At 40.3% G+C, this 16369-nt stretch overlaps 1 protein-coding gene across 1 annotated transcript; it reads left to right on the top strand.

The window, feature by feature from the left end:
• Positions 1-9192: 9192 nt before the first annotated feature.
• On the top strand, positions 9193-14409 carry vsig8b (V-set and immunoglobulin domain containing 8b). Its single transcript, XM_034212609.1, has 8 exons — positions 9193-9337; positions 9687-9766; positions 11382-11551; positions 11739-11940; positions 12755-12907; positions 13003-13125; positions 13484-13622; positions 13724-14409. Exons 2-8 carry the CDS (start codon positions 9694-9696, stop codon positions 13977-13979), a joined length of 1116 nt encoding a protein of 371 aa, XP_034068500.1. The 5' UTR covers positions 9193-9337; positions 9687-9693; the 3' UTR covers positions 13980-14409.
• Positions 14410-16369: the final 1960 nt, after the last annotated feature.

Raw genomic sequence — 16369 nt, 5'->3', positions numbered from 1 at the left:
GGCGGAAGGCCACCGTACACTTCGGTGTCGTAGCGGAAGGCTACCGTACACTTCGGTGTCAGTTACAAAACAAAGGAAAGAGTAAAGAAAAGATATATATATATATATATATATATATAACCTGCGAAGTCAGGCGTGGCGGAAGGCCACCGTACACTTCGGTGTCAGTTACAAAACAAAGGAAAAAGAACAAAGAGAAATATATATATATATTAGGGCCGGGACTTTAACGCGTTAATTAAGATTAATTAATTACACAAAAATTAACGCGTTAAAAAAATTAACGCATTTTAATCGCACTTATTTTTGCACCGCGGAACGTTTCTCACTGGATGAGTTTCAGGCGTACCGATTATACTGGAGCACCAACTAACGTTCATGACTTCAGACAACAACAAACCACAGTGAACAACAGTGGGAAATGTTGTCTTAAAAAACGGACGGATGGAAGCGTTGATAAGAGCACGGTTGTGTGCAAATTATGCAAAAAGGAATTCGCATATCACCGCAGCACATCAAGCCTCAAGTATCACCTCAGTGCAAAACATATAGCAGCTAGCGTGGACGTTAGCCTCTTTTATCGCGTTCACACCATACAGTCTATGGTTCACACCAAAAAGAGCCGGTACTAAAATTAGTTCATGAGAACCTTTTTACCCCCACGAAAGTCCCTGCTAGAGAGCAGAGAGCTGCTAGAGAGCAGGGACTTTCGTACGGCTCTCTTGTGAGAAAAGAGCTATATTTCTGATTGGCTGGGCGGATTGCAAACCACGCCCCGTAAAACTCCCAAAAAGTTTGGTGAAGCCGCCATTTTATTATCCTCGCATTAGCATTATTAGCATTAGCCCAGCGCAGAAACGCAGAGAGACTAACTTATGGCAACACAAAATAAAACATGGGAGCGGTGGAGATGAGGAGGTGTCGGCGTTCTGGCGATTTACTCGGAAGGCTTCAGTAGAAGCTGCTGGGAGTCCCAGCAGCTTCTACTGAAGCCAGTCCCCAACTCCGGGGACTTCCGGCTGGGGACTTTGGGCGGCAGTATACGCCGTGAAGTGGTTTGCGGCCTGCCAGTAAACCCAAAGCAGAAGAAGAAGAAGTGACGTCAGTGGCTTCATTTGTTCTCATGAACTAAGTTCTCATGAACCTTTGTGGGAAAAGTACTGCGGTGTGAATGCGCCTAATGGTATACTAAAATCCATGTGAAAAAAATTGCTTCTCACTGTTCTCAGGTCAAATATTTATATGCGATTAAAAATGCGATTAATTTCGATTAATTAATTACAAAGCCTCTAATTAATTAGATTAATTTTTTTAATCGAGTCCCGGCCCTAATATATATATATATATATATATATATAGCCTGCGAAGTCAGGCGTGGCGGAAGGCCACCGTACACTTCGGTGTCGTAGCGGAAGGCTACCGTACACTTCGGTGTCGTGGACGTTGGGCCACCGTTACAAAACGAAACCGCTCGCTCCTCGGCGTAGTCAAGCCCTGCTGGCCAGGCATGCGACCCGCAGGTCGTTTTCAGATAAGACCGGCACTGATTTCGGCAGTCAGAGTCTCAGCATGACCAGTAAGCTCCGGCAGTGATTCCGGCACAGTGTCGCTCATATACGTGTTAATCTATTATCTCTCCTCCCCAGATCACCAGTCACCCCACAAGGTAAGCAACTCAGTTCATCTCAGTATTCATACTTCACTGGTTTTGGGGATTTCATCGGAGCGGTGCTTTCCCTCCTGAATGATTATCCTGCAAACCGGGGGCCTAATCGCCAAACACCATTACATTCTCCTGTTGTACTATCATGGCAATCATTTCATTCATATGACGTGTAAACAATAAATATGTAATTCTTACATCACGTCTCTCCGGTTTGAAATGAAAGCTTTAGCGCAAGTTCAATAAGGAAGACCTAACTCGAGTCACTCACACGTCACTCTATGGCTCCCTTCCGCCCTCATTAAATATGAGGGCGTCACGCCTCAGCAGCCAATCGCTGCACATGCTAAATGCCTTAAATACCTGCTCTTCCTCCCTGTCAGTTGTCATTGCAGATGATCACACGCAACCCGCCTCCACCCCTCTCGCCTCCCGTCTCCTCCAGGACAAAGCTAAACCTTCCTCCTTCAGACTGGTCTCACCTACTCATCACCACCACCAGTGTCTAGACCCCGGGGATTTCATCGGAGCGGTGCTTTCCCTCCTGAATGATTATCCTGCAAACCGGGGGCCTAATCGCCAAACACCATTACATTCTCCTGTTGTACTATCATGGCAATCATTTCATTCATATGACGTGTAAACAATAAATATGTAATTCTTACATCACGTCTCTCCGGTTTGAACTACTGTATTTGAATGACAAAAGATGACACTCACCTTAAAATGTCCTTTGTATATTTCTATTTGTCTTAACTGTGGGAACTTGCATGTTAAGTGAGTGGACTTGAAATCCTTAACTCAAGGTGTAGAACAATTAAGTTATCAAGCCAATTGCATTACTTACTACAACTTGAATTTAGTTTGAAGTAAATTAACGCAGAAATCAGAGTTCAAATTACACACAATATTAAGTTGATGTAATTACCAACATTATTACGTCAACACAACTTATAAATTAATGTTTGCAACTTAAAATGTTTATCTAAATCAATTAACTCACATTTTTATCTTGCAACCATGCATTTAATTAAGTGGAGTTGAAAGGTCGCCTGAATTCGTTTTTAGAGTGCAGTTTCACAGAGCTTCTTATTGTCTTTTTGTTTTTGTTTATGTCCCAAAACTTTAATGTTTTGGTATAGTTTCACCATACTTTCAAGCTAAATACCTAGGTATCTGGCTTGATGATTGTCTTACTTTTAAACGTCATGTCAATAACCTGCTTAAAAAGCTGAGGGTTAGACTAGGTTTCTTTTTCAGAAACAAGTCCTGTTTCTCTTTTGAAGCCAGGAAAAGGCTAGTCACTGTGACCTTTTTACCTGTGCTGGACTATGGTGATTTGATCTATATGAATGCACCTGCCCATTGCCTGGAAAAGTTAGATGCCGCCTATCACAGTGCCCTGAGATTTGTTACTAACTGTAAAGCACTTACTCATCACTGTACCCTATATGCCAAGGCAGGTCTGCCTTCACTAACTGTACGGAGGCTCAGTCATTGGTACATGTTCATTTACAAAGCCATGTTGGGTAAACTACCTTTTTATATCTGCTCTCTGATCTCTCGACGAATTGAAAGTACATATTGCCTGAGATCTCATGATGTTGTTTTATTAAATGTGCCAAGTGCTAGGACTGTCTTAGGGAAGAAAGCTTTTAGTTGTGCAGCTCCACTAAATTGGAACAGTCTGCAAACATGTTTAAAACTGAGCACTTTGGTTCCCCTGCATCATTTTAAAACTCAGCTGGGTGACATGCTGTTTGATACTCATGGTACCTGTCTCTGTAAATAGAGTTTGTAAACTGTACCCTGTACATTATGTTGTATGTCATCCTTATTGTCGTTCTGTTGTTTTTATGTTACATGTGTAACTAATGTCCTGCAGGTCACCCTTGAAAAATAGATCTTTTGATCTCAAGGGGCTTCACCTGGTTAAATAAAGGCTACAAACAGCTGCGTGAGAAATCTTTAAAAAAACCACTCTACACTACCTGCTGTGAACATAATGATTAACACATGTGACTTACATGTGCGATATTTTGGCCGTCCCTATCTTGCTTTTATTAACCAGAACTAGCAACAAAGATAAGGATTATTACAACTGAAAGCTGAACAATACTTTTTTAGGCTAATACGATGTTACAATGAACTTTCATTAATTAAGAACAGACTTTGAAAGGGTTAAAGTCAAGTTTATTTCTCTTAAGCAAAACAGAAGTGATCCACACCCTCCATTGTGTCTTTTACTTTCCAGTCTACACCTGACATTGGAATCTCTTTTGTTGTCTTGATTGATATCGGTTTCTTTTGATCAATTTGCAAATAAATCGTATTAAATATCTCGGTAGTTTCATCATGTAACAGAAGTAGTAGCCAAGTGGGCATTCAAAGAAAAGTGTATCCAAAACACCTTCTCATTGTGGAGATTTATCTAATTATGTATTATGTTACATTGGTTGCTTGTTATCACCTTGAGGCTATATTTTATTAAATATCTGATTAGTTTTATAATGTAATTTAAATCATAGAGGACTGACTGAAAAATAAGACCTTCTTCTAAAGCAGCTTGGGACACAACAACCACTATTTAAGCACAAATCATTTCTCCCACACAGAAGCTACATGAGCAGGTTAGTTCTTGTTATATACTTTAAAAGAGAGAGTAGTTATATTCCCTAAAATTATGAATTATTTATATTAGGTTGGGGTTACATCGAAGGTTAGAGCAAGGATTAGCAGCAGTTTGCACACACAGTACATGGAGCGCCCTCCCAATTGGTCTTTTGGCAGGCCTTCCAATAAACTTTGAGTATGGTACACCTGGAGTATTGCCATTTTTATCGCTATCTCCGACTTTTATCTTTTTTTTTTCCTTTTTTTTTTAATCTTTCAAATTGTATCAGTGTCCTTTGCTGTGAAGTGCTTCGAGATTTGTCTTGGCAGATGAGAAGCGCTATATAAATTAAATGTATTATTATTAATAGCAGTCAGTGTGTTATTGCTAATTGTGAGAGTGTGTTTGACAGCGTCATGTTTTTATTCCTGCCCCAAATGAACTATAACTGCCTGACTACAAAAAAACGCAAGTTCACTAATATGTAGCTGCTGCAAACAACACAGACTACCAGCATCAAACAAATGCAAATTGTTTTCCACCAACTATTGTTAGTGTTTTGATGATAATTGCAGCCACTCTATAAATGATGATGTTGCTTTCAAGCACGGCCGAGCATACAAACCCATTTCGTATGAGTTTCAATCCTGCAGAAATAATTTACTCAAAATAAATATGTTTTTTGTATTATTGACTGAGGATACAGACAATAAAGCAGAAGATTTAACCCATTTTCATCACCTCTCTTTTTCCACAACACAGTCTGTGAATACAACTGTTTTCCAAGAATTTTTCTTTAATTAATTAACGTTTTTAATGGTGAAGTCAGCTTTAAATGACATTATTATATCATATTTCCCAAATGTGTGGGGTAATATCTGCTATCGTGGAAGGAGAGCTGGGGAGAGGAGAGATCTGAAGTTATATTTCAGAGAATACAGTTTCTATCCCACTCCTGCAAGCGAGGCTTAGGGGACAGTAGTCTCCATGGACTCCCTCTGTGTGCCAGACTTCACTGGGTTTAGCACAAGAAGCACAATTTATTGGATTATGGGGTCCACCGTTTTTGCTCATGTTGCTGGAGGCTCTCTCTGTGTGTGTGTGTGTGTGTGTGTGTGTGTGTGTGTGTGTGGTGTGTGTGTGTGTGTGTGTGTGTGTGTGTGTGTGTGTGTGTGTGTGTGTGTGTGTGTGTGTGTGTGTGTGTGTGTGTGTGTGTGTGTGGCCTAGCATTACTATACTTGTGGGGACCTAAATCTGTTTACATAGTCACGTGTGGGGACTCGCCTCCCTTATGGGGACACAATGGAGGTTCCCATGAGGGGAATCTTTAATTTTAGGGTGAAGACTTGGTTATGTTTAGGATTAGGGTAAAGGTTAAGGGTAAGGGTTAGGGTTAGGCATGTGTTGGTTATGGTTAAGGTTAGGATAAGTCTCCAGGAAATGCATGTAAGTCAATGTAATGTCCCCTGAAGTGATGTATACATGGTATGTGTGTGTGTGTGTGTGTGTGTGTGTGTGTGTGTGTGTGTGTGTGTGTGTGTGTGTGTGTGTGTGTGTGTGTTGTGTGTGTGTGTGTGTGTGTGTGTGTGTGTGTGTGTGTGTGTGTGGGTGTGTGTGTGTGTGTGTCTGTGCTGGGGTTTATGTGGGTGGGCAGCTTGTGAACCAAGGGAGGGATGGAGTAGTACACACACGATACATTTACTTCCATATTTCATAAACTAAAAATAAATTTCTTATAGAGCGCTGCCTTTTCATGTTCAGAGGTTGGAAGTTTAACCATGCCTGAGGACAGACCTACAGAAAATGAAGCAGCACCATCAGGGCTTCTTCTGGTTTCATGAGAGTTTTCCTGCACCTGCCTAATTTCAGAGTTTTTTCTGTTCAGACAGGATAAGGTTTTGGCACACATTCCTTGTTTGGATGGACTCTCTGCGGATCATAATTGTCTATACACGGACAGAAATTCACAGTGGAAGTGATTCACTGGAACAAAAACACTCTCTATGTGTGTCCTTGGTGGCTATTGGATGTAGTAACCCCTCTCACCATTGTCAGATTTCAGCCCAGGTAGTATGGGATGTTGTTTCCTCAGGCTGAAGTTAATCTTTCTTTCTCTGTTTCTCATTTGACCCTCATCTAAATTTTCTTTTATATCCTCTTTGAGTGCTGTAGCTGTGAGAAAAAAATCCTGATAATGGTGTCTCTAGCTGCAATAGTTTGAATGTAATTAATAGAGAATGGAAGCACACTGTAGCACAGGCAACCACTGGGGTGTTGTTCATTCATTCAAGCATGTTTTGATAGTTACTGTGCCCTTTCCTTAGTGGGTTGCTGACTGAGATGAAGAATCACAGAAGCTGAGAGGAATCCTTGCATTTGCCTCTATTATTTTTCTGCAGGATGCAACATAGAGAGCATGCAGGGCAGCAGGAGCTGAAATTGTGCTCTGCTCAGCGAGAGGGAATAATCACACCGGATTCACAATATAACAAGACAACACACATGTAGACTCTTCACTCATTACTGCATGGTGTAACTAACACCACCCAGACAGCAGAGTATGATGGGCAGGACATCTGTTTATAACGGCTGATAGTTGTAAAGAGACAACAAATCAATTTCCCTGTCGGAGTGGACATTTAATTGCAGAGATTCAGAGGGTCATGAATATTGCTGTATTCCACTCACATTGCTCTTTGAAGGCTGAATGACTACCTCCCTCTGCCAGAAGCACCATCTTTGTCCCAGTGGCCTACCACCTTAAAAAAGAGGAATATATGTCCCTGACCGGCTGCCTGACATTGACACACCGTGACTCACGTTGCCATGCTATTTCAGTTAGTCTGCTGGCAAGCCTGTTTTCTGTAGCCGCTCCCGTCCCTGTGTTGGTCATTTGTTTGCCTCCCCTGCGAGGCTGTTTACTTGTAATTTGGACATCTGTCAAGGTGGTTTGTTTTTTACCCTGCGGAGTGATCAGGCTACCTTTGCCAAATCTGGAAGGATAAATGGGGTTATAGCCAATCTTGGCGGGAAAGACAACGCTTGGCTACCTTTCTTCAAGTTTAGTTGGACGATTAAGACAGCTCGGGGTGACAAAAGGCTGCTGTGTCCAGAGGTCACTAATATATTCATGCAGCCTGTTGACACGCTCTCTCCTGCAGCTTTAATGGTGGTCTTATGTCCCAGTAATGTCTGTTTGGTCCCGCCTTGTCCTGTCACGCAGCCTGTTCAGTGCTCCTGTGCCAGAACCTTCTCTTACAACAGAGGGGCAATTAACCACCTGCTGGTTAGAGCAGCTCTACCCGCCTCACACACACCCTGACATTTGCAGGATCACAGCTTCATAGATGGGGAGTCAACGATGCAAACTGAATGAAGCTCAGGAACACAGTTTTACAAACACACACACACACACACACACACACACACACACACACACACACACACACAGCGTTGAACAAAGTGTTGGGGGGGATGGCGTTGCTTTTAATTTTGCTCTCTGATCAAAATGTGCTCTCTGATAATGTTCCATCTCGAGCACTGGTAATTTGTTCATCTCGTTAATGAACATTATTGGCAGGATCGCATTAACCCAGCACTTCCTAATGGCAAACGTCATGCTCCGTGCTCACATCACCTACTGTACACTCTTCACAAAATCAATATGGAGTAATTTCACCGCTCCATTCCACTTCATCTGAAACCTCCCTCCTTTCGTTTTTTGGGTCATCAGCCACAGTAGAATTGTGTGCATGTGTGCAGATGAAGTAAAACACCTTGAACATTGATCTGTAGATGTTTAACTCCAAATCAAACTCTCTATTTGGGTAAATCATTTATAGCTGATAAGAAGTTGTGATATTGGCTGTAGGTTGTAATAGCTCAGAGAATTAATGATTCCTCTTTAGTCACCCGATAAAACTTTGATTAATGACTCAATACTAGAGCAGTTTGCAGCTCTGTCACCATCTTAACAGTGACGTATGAATCAAAACATTGTGTCTTGTGTTGTCTGAGTGTTCTTAGGTGTGGCAGCAGGAGGGTGTGTCAGAGAAGGGTTGGAAATTCAGCATTTCGTTGGCCCATTCGAAACGTTACAAAATGTCACCGCTTTTCAATGTGTTGATATTTTTGATAAATCTATTTCAATAAATTCAAACTACATTACAGCAGTGAAGAAAGTACCTAAGTATATTCACTCTGTACTGTACTTAAGTACATTTAGGAGGTACTTGCACTTTACTGGAGTATTTCCATTTTAAATTGTACTTCTAATCCACACAAATTTGGAAGAAAATATTGTACTTTTTACTCTCTAAATATATTTCTAGTTAATTTGCAAGTTTAAATAATTAATACAGATATTCAATTAATTTAATAATCACAGCTTTTTATTAAGATTAAGATACCTGGCACATTAATTCAAGTTATCTCCACTGAGTACCGTTAGTTTTACTTTAAGTATATGTTTATGCTAATACTTTTGTACTTCCACTTTAGTAATATTGTGAATGAGCCGACTTTTACCTTTAGCACAGTATTTCTAGACTGTGGAATTATTACTTTTACTTGAGTAAAATACTTACTTCTTCCAACAATGCACAAACACAGCATACAAAATAACACATTATATTGACACACAGGAGGTAATTATATGTACTTTAATGGAATGAGAGATGTTTATGAGCAGAACAAGCAGTGCATTAACATATTTGTTGAGCAACTCAGAAGTGGTAGGTAATCATTCATCTCTGTCACAGAAGCCTGGGGTTACAAAACAAATACTAACAGTATGTCCAACACAATGCTGGTTAATTTGGTTAACAAATTAACACATTTCCAACCAACAAAAACACATTTCCTGGAAGAAATCCTTGTTGAGTGTGGCTTTAAATGTTCCCAACTCGAGGAGTGACCAACACATGCACTATGGACAGAGAGGGTGTGGTCTAGTAACTGCTCCTGAGTTTCACCTGAGAGCAAAATAACTCCACCAGTACTGAGACACTGCCAGGCTTTCAAGGACATACTTTTACTGTGGATTATTCATTCTCCTTAAGGTATGTCAGAACTACTTTAGTTTTCTCTATTTAACTTTCATGGTAGTATTTATATAAGTAAGAAACACTTGATCTGACCTCTGCTTGTTTTCAATTAATATTTACATTCATTTTAGACCTCACTAGCTCTGCTAACAATCCGAAAAGGGAACAAAGTGAGAGCAGTAATTATTCTACTTCCCACTGTTAAAGATTAAAGATAAACAACTGTGTTAGAAGAGTGGCTAACAGCCATGCTCTAGAGATCTTCACACTTCCTTTTTTATGAAATTAGAGACAAAATACAAAGGAAGTAAACAGTAACAGAAAATAACCTTTGAACACTTTCTTCACTTCATGTTGCTTTCAGGGTTACTATGGAAGCTGTTTTCTCAAGTGCAAGGCTAAAGCTGGCTGTGTTGTTTCTGCTAACAATCCGGCTGGAGACAGGTGAGTCTCGTTTTATATCCCAGGAATGTGTAGTAGATTTTAAGTGAGCAGGTAAGGGAAATACAACATGACCGACTGTTAGGAAATCTTTCACACTCTGATCATAAAAAAACAAGGACAGACAGAGCTGGTGTTGTTTCTCTCTCTGTGACTCACTAATGTACAGGCCGATTATCCCACAGTATGGGGGAATTGCATTGTAGACATCATTGAGGCGTGTACATGTACATGACTAGCTCTTTTTTTTCAAAGGTGCTCCTGTTGCCAAGGTTTGAACTGGTGTGTGCATTTGTAAAGTAAGACACTAATAATAATAATAATACATTACATTTATAAAGACAGAGAGAGACACTGAGAGACTTTATTGTTCCCTGTGGATAAATTACTCTTGGGCTTCAATCCAGGCTGTCTAATTTGATACACGGACAACATAAAAACAAAAGTCAAATCATATCAAATGCTAGCAGCAGAGTGAAAGTGTACTTATCAAACACATGCACAACTCTTAGTAAGTCCAAAGGGAGACAGGATTTGATTATTTGTAGCACTTTGTGTCAAACAGAGCAAATATTGGGGGGGGGGGAAAGGAGAACAACTTATTTAAAAATCCATAAATCTGCACACAAACATTATGGTAGACTTTAGGAAATACAATAAGAATATGACAAATTATTGTTTAAAGATTTGTTCAGTATGTCGGAGGTAAAAGTAGAAGATCTTTGCAGTTTCAAAAATGGCTTTATTGTGACTGCACTCACTGGATAGTTGGATAGGATACCTTTACATATGATAAACACATATAGATAATAGCAAAGGAACTTTTGTAGAGAATCCATTAATTGACCAATTTTCAGCATTTCTTTTATCAGATGCTTTTACAAATGTAGTTTGTTTTGTTCCAGTTGCATTGAAGTGCTTTCAGACAGTAAGCTGACTTTAATGGTGTCAATGAAGAGGCTGATTTGATTTATCGACGCAGTCTATTAAGACATTTAGTGAAGGTTGATTGCTAAGATGGGGAAATGGTGAAAGGAAGGTTTCTCCACCAAATGTATGAAAAGTGGAGTGACAACATTAAAGATGAATTGTATGGATCTGTTGAAACACGTCGACACATATTACAATTAGCACTGGTTTCTTTCTATAAACGTCAAGCTATCAACAACAAATAAAAGCCATGGCCATAAACAATGAGTCAGGGCGTGTGTCAACCGAAGTAGCTTTTAACCGCCACCTGTCAAGTACAATTTTCAAGTCCGCTCCTTCTCAGTTTTCATCATTGTTTACCCATATTTCTGACAACTAATGCACATCAAGGGTCTAAAATTAATCCGTAACTCATTTTTATTTACAAACTAACAATGTGACTTCTATTCCAGCTCCGAATACTCAGCAGTTTGACTTAAAAGGCCAATTAGTCTCAGATCAGCACCCACTCACAGACTGTTTATGCGCTGAAACTGGGAAAATATTAATGCATTTGAGATAGAACTGGGTTTTGTTTGTCTTTTTTTGTGTTTTTCTTCAGCCTTGGTATATTTTTTTGGAAAATTGGAGCAAGGAAGAAGCATATATTTAAGATTACGTAAATCTGACTATTTTTCTGACCCATTAGATGTGACTGAGGCGATGCAGGTGACGAGCTCGGGGCCGCAAACCCTCCAAAAGGCTTTGGGGGAGACGGTCACCCTGGGATGCACCTATACCCTCGGCCCCGAAGACACGGGAGAGCTGGACATCGAGTGGTCCAATGTTAGCCCGGACATGACGCAGAAAGACCAACTGGTATGTGTGAGTCAGACGACAGAGAGGTGTTGAAGAAAAACCTGTCTGAGAAGTTGTCTAAATTTAAAGGAGCGTTCATTAGACATGCAAGAGTGTGGCTTATTATGGTTTTCTACCTTTGGGCTCTGTTGGTGGGAAAACCTGCTTTGAAGACGTGTCATCACTCAACCCAATCTTTGTATCTCAGCTTTTATCATATACAGGGGGCCAGACGATGCGCTATGGAGACCCCAGCGTGAACAAAAGGCTCAAGTTCATAGTGGACCCCAAGCAGGGCGACGCTTCCGTCTCTCTCTCTAATGTGGTTCTCAAAGACAGAGCAACCTACCAGTGTAAAGTCAAGAAGGCACCGGGTGTTGACATGAGAAAAGTCACACTGAATGTGATGGGTGAGGAGAACTTCTTTCTTACCGGTTTTACCTGTTCATGTCCCAACCCTCTCTTTCTTATTTTAAATATTACTCTCACACAAGGAATGTGGAAGGAAACAGTTCAGTTTCTCTTCCTGTCTGCAGTGATCACACCCTTCCTCTGTTGTTATCCTCCTTCACACCTTTACCCCTACCACAATACACTAAAGCCCATTTGTCAAACTCAAGGCCCGGGGGCCAAATCAGGCCCTTGGTGGATTTAATTTCGGCCCGCAGGATAATTTCTAATTACTATTAGATCTGGCACTCCGGTATATTGCACTCCATCCTGAGGGTTTCCTCAGCTCAGAGCCTGACCCCAAACATTGATGAACTTGCACCCAAGACGAGATGCCAAGTATCTGGCTTAAACTAGCATCACAGAGCAGCAAACTGAGTTTCAATGGATGTTTCCTTCTGCACTTTTTTTCTTGCGACAACAGGGCATGTTTGTTTTGTTCTTTGAGGGAAATAGTTTTTTTGAAGCTGTTGTTGGCCTGTGGAAAAATGTAATCATAAGAAATGACTCTGGAAAAGCCGCAGATATAGCCATAAGAAATTAATGCAACTGATTATTTAATGTTGTTTTTATAGGCAATAATGTAAGCTTTGTTAGTTCCAGGTTTAATATGTGCAATACGTTCATTTCAATAAGTTTTGCAATAAATATTGAACCAGTCCGGCCCTCGACTAGTACCGATTTTTTTATTTTGGCCCACTGTGTATTTGAGTTTAACACCCTAAACACTAAACCCTAACACACTAAAGCATGCTTTTTATGTTTATTCACTAGTTCCCCCAACATCCCCAAAGTGTTGGGTTGAAGGTCCGGAGGAGAAAGGTGGTCCCGTCTCCCTCCACTGCAAATCTGATCAGGGATCCATTCCTCTCTCTTACACGTGGAGGAGAGAGAGTGGAGGTGCGATTCCAGCCGACGCCATCCAAAGTGAGCTTGACAGACCAAAATGCTTTTCTATTATACTTTCATGATGTTTATCTTATATAATATGTCTGTACTAAATGCTGTCGCCTGTCATTTAGACCTAGAGACTGGAGAGCTTTTGATAAAGAACCATACGGACAGCAACATTGGAAGTTACGCGTGTGAGGTGAAAAATGCCGTGGGCAAAGGACAGTGTAAATATGCACTGCATGCATACAACCGTAAGTCATCATCTATTTTTACTCTCAAGTACTTGGCATTCTTTAATTCAAGATTTTATGTTTTACACATGCTTTAGAGTATTTGCTGCAGTCTTTTGGCAAGTCTCTTGAGGAATCACAAAAAGGAGAGCTGCACTTGTTTGATCTTATAGGAAACATGTGTCTAGGTCTGCAAACATGTGATTCAATAAGCCATTCAGGTTTTGCAGTTTTTCTTGCAAGCTTATCCAAACAGCCTGGGCTTTTGGGGAGGGGGCCTTAAAGAGACAGTTGTTTGCATTGTGTTTCAGACTGAGGGTGTATACAGGTATATTCAGACTGACAGAGGAAAAATCTTACACCATTTCTATTCTTCCAGCTACCAATAAGGTGGGTATCATAGTCGGGGCGGTGATAGGTGCCCTCCTGCTGCTGCTCCTCCTCCTGTTCCTCATCTGGCTCCTGGTCTGCTGCTGCAATAAGCGTCGCTATGAGAAAGAGGTTGAAAATGAAATAAGGTATTGCACCAGAGCCGGAAACAATTTCAATCATGCATGAAATAGTCTCAAAATGTTTTAAAACATCATCTCACGGAGATCTGTGTGACTTGCTTCCTCAGGGAGGACGCCCCGGCCCCAGAGAGCAGACCCACCAGCAGAAACTCCAGCAGACACTCCAGTTTACGCTCAGTGATGGCGTACCGCACCCACCCAGGGGTGCAGTACAGCGATGTGAGGAAACAGCTGCCCAGTGTCAGTGAATCGGCCCACGGTGGCGTCTACACAGGGGAGAGTAACGGCAGATCACAGCCAAATACTGCAAGGGGGGGGCAGGCCTCCCTCAATTATGACAATCGATTCGGATACGCTGTGTAACTACCATCCACATGCATGATAAACTTTTTTATTTTAATATGAAACAATGCCTGCTGAAGCAAGGACTTTTTATTTTTATGAAGACTTTCTATTTTAAGTATAACAATATTTGTAAAGAAGTCTATATATGACAAACTGTGCAATACATATTGAGAATAATGGGAGTATTGGTATACTGTATGACTACAGGGGACTTTCTTACCTCAGCACTCGGACAAATATAAATGTACAGCTTCATGATTCGCTGTAGCAAATCACTGCTACTGAATAGGTTCTCATTGTTACACAGCTTTTCTAAAACTGTATGTAAAATGTATATATCAAAATACTTGTATTTGTATGGGTGCCTTTTCTATGATGCACATGTAACCCAATCAATTAATCACTTTTTTTGTATAAATGTGTACAATTAAACATTTTTTTAAACTAAGATGTCAATTAAGAGAGTACCATCTTATTCCCATTTACAGACATTTAAACATATCTCCCTTTCCCAGGATAAGGAATGAGTTTGAATTAGTCGTATCATATGCTTTCATAATTCAATAAAAACATTTAGTTTTGAACATGCAAATATATAAGAATATATAATCCAAAGGGTCAGTCGTGCAAATACAACTTAATAAGAGGAGTTCATGTTGGGGAATGTGTTCAAATGAAGATGGCACAAGACTAGGTGTTATAATATTTGACCTTGGTGCATGAACATGGTCAGACAAACAATCAATGTCTGTCTGTCAACATCTGTTTTCGTTGTCAGCAGAGTGGAAGATTTTTTCAGGGCTTGGTTACTTCAGAGTTACCAAATCTGCTCGATTGTAAACTAGAAAATCCATTCAAACATGTTATTTTATTCAAGACGCTCGCTGACATAGATTAATAATGAAAGATGTTTGCTTTATTGGTCATTTTAGATATACATTTGTGGGTTACTGACCATGATCTGTAATCATTACAATCACATTTTCATCATGAAGACTTACCTGTACTTATAGATGATGAAACCTAATCAAATTTAAATAATAAAATGAAAATAAGTTAAAGTTTGTGAAGAGAAAGACCCACACCAAATATAGTTTGTCAGACAAAAAGGATAAACTCAACTTAAAGATTTTAACTTAAAAAGCAAACGTATGAAACTGACTGGATCCGCATTATTATTAAAAAATGTCTTTCTAGTATATGGGGAAAACCTCACCAAACATAGACCAACATCACTGTTTCATCATCATGGAGGCATATAAATAATTTGAAGCACAATGAAGAACAAATTGAAGCCAGTAACAATGCAGGAGCGCACATATTAAGAGATGATAAACATTATGCACCAATCTCGTATAATTGCATGATCAGCATTCAGCCAATGATATGAATATTGATCATGGTCTTAACCCTCCTGTTGTCTTCGGGTCAAATCTGACCGATTTACTACTTTCATCAATCATAACTTTTTTGTTTTACATTTGATTGCATTAAGGCTTTACGATATCCTTCACAGTAGACATTTGAACATATCAAATTGCTGATCACCACTTGCATTTAATTTTGGATGATTTAGTCAACTTTGTAACACCCATGGTGTTCCCGGTCAAAAATGACCGCCATAAAGAAAAGGAATTAACCATCCGGGTCAGATAAAATACACACACAAACACCCACCCACCCACACACACACACACACACACTCTAGATGTGTTCCCCCCCTTATGTAGGCTACCCAATCCTCCCATGTGAATCATACCTGGCACACACACACAGAACAATTTGACACATTTCCCGCTCTTATGTGCCCATCCCCCATACCTGGCACACACAATACATGTTCAGTGTCTATTCTTTGTATATTGACTGCAGTTGTTCATGTATACCAGTAGTCTGATACAATATGTACAGTTTGAAAGGGTGTTAAATGAAATTTGGTGATGATTAATGGTTTTTGTGTTAATGTAATAGCCAGGGACGTGCACAGGTACGGGCTAATGTTGCCCGGGCAACGGCCCGTTTGGCCTTTTTGGCTGACCTGCCCCTCTGGAGAGAGCGAGAGTTTGTTTTTATTTTTTCTGTTGTGGCCGAATCAACATGGTAAGCCCACAATTAGTATGGTAGCGTCTCGCTGCGGGAAACAGACTTTGTCAGCGCTGTCATCTGCTGGTGCGTTAAGACCACTTCAGTGTCGGATTTTGGAAACTTGATTTTGAGTTGTCTCATGGCAGTTAGGGTATAAGGGACAAACCAGGGGACTTTACTTATTCTTGATACCGTCGGTTATTTACAAAAAAACACCTAAATATAGCCTACTTGTTATTGTGCTTCTGTCTTTCTGTGTCTTTTCAGCTGTAAACTCCCTCAACGGGCCGCTCGCTCTCTTTTCTTGATCGCCCTCTCACATA

Source organism: Gymnodraco acuticeps, unplaced genomic scaffold (genome assembly GCF_902827175.1).
Source record: "Gymnodraco acuticeps unplaced genomic scaffold, fGymAcu1.1, whole genome shotgun sequence".
Lineage (NCBI taxonomy): Eukaryota > Metazoa > Chordata > Actinopteri > Perciformes > Bathydraconidae > Gymnodraco > Gymnodraco acuticeps.
Note: the sequence above shows the minus strand (reverse complement) of the source record. Positions and strands in the feature narration are given on the sequence as shown.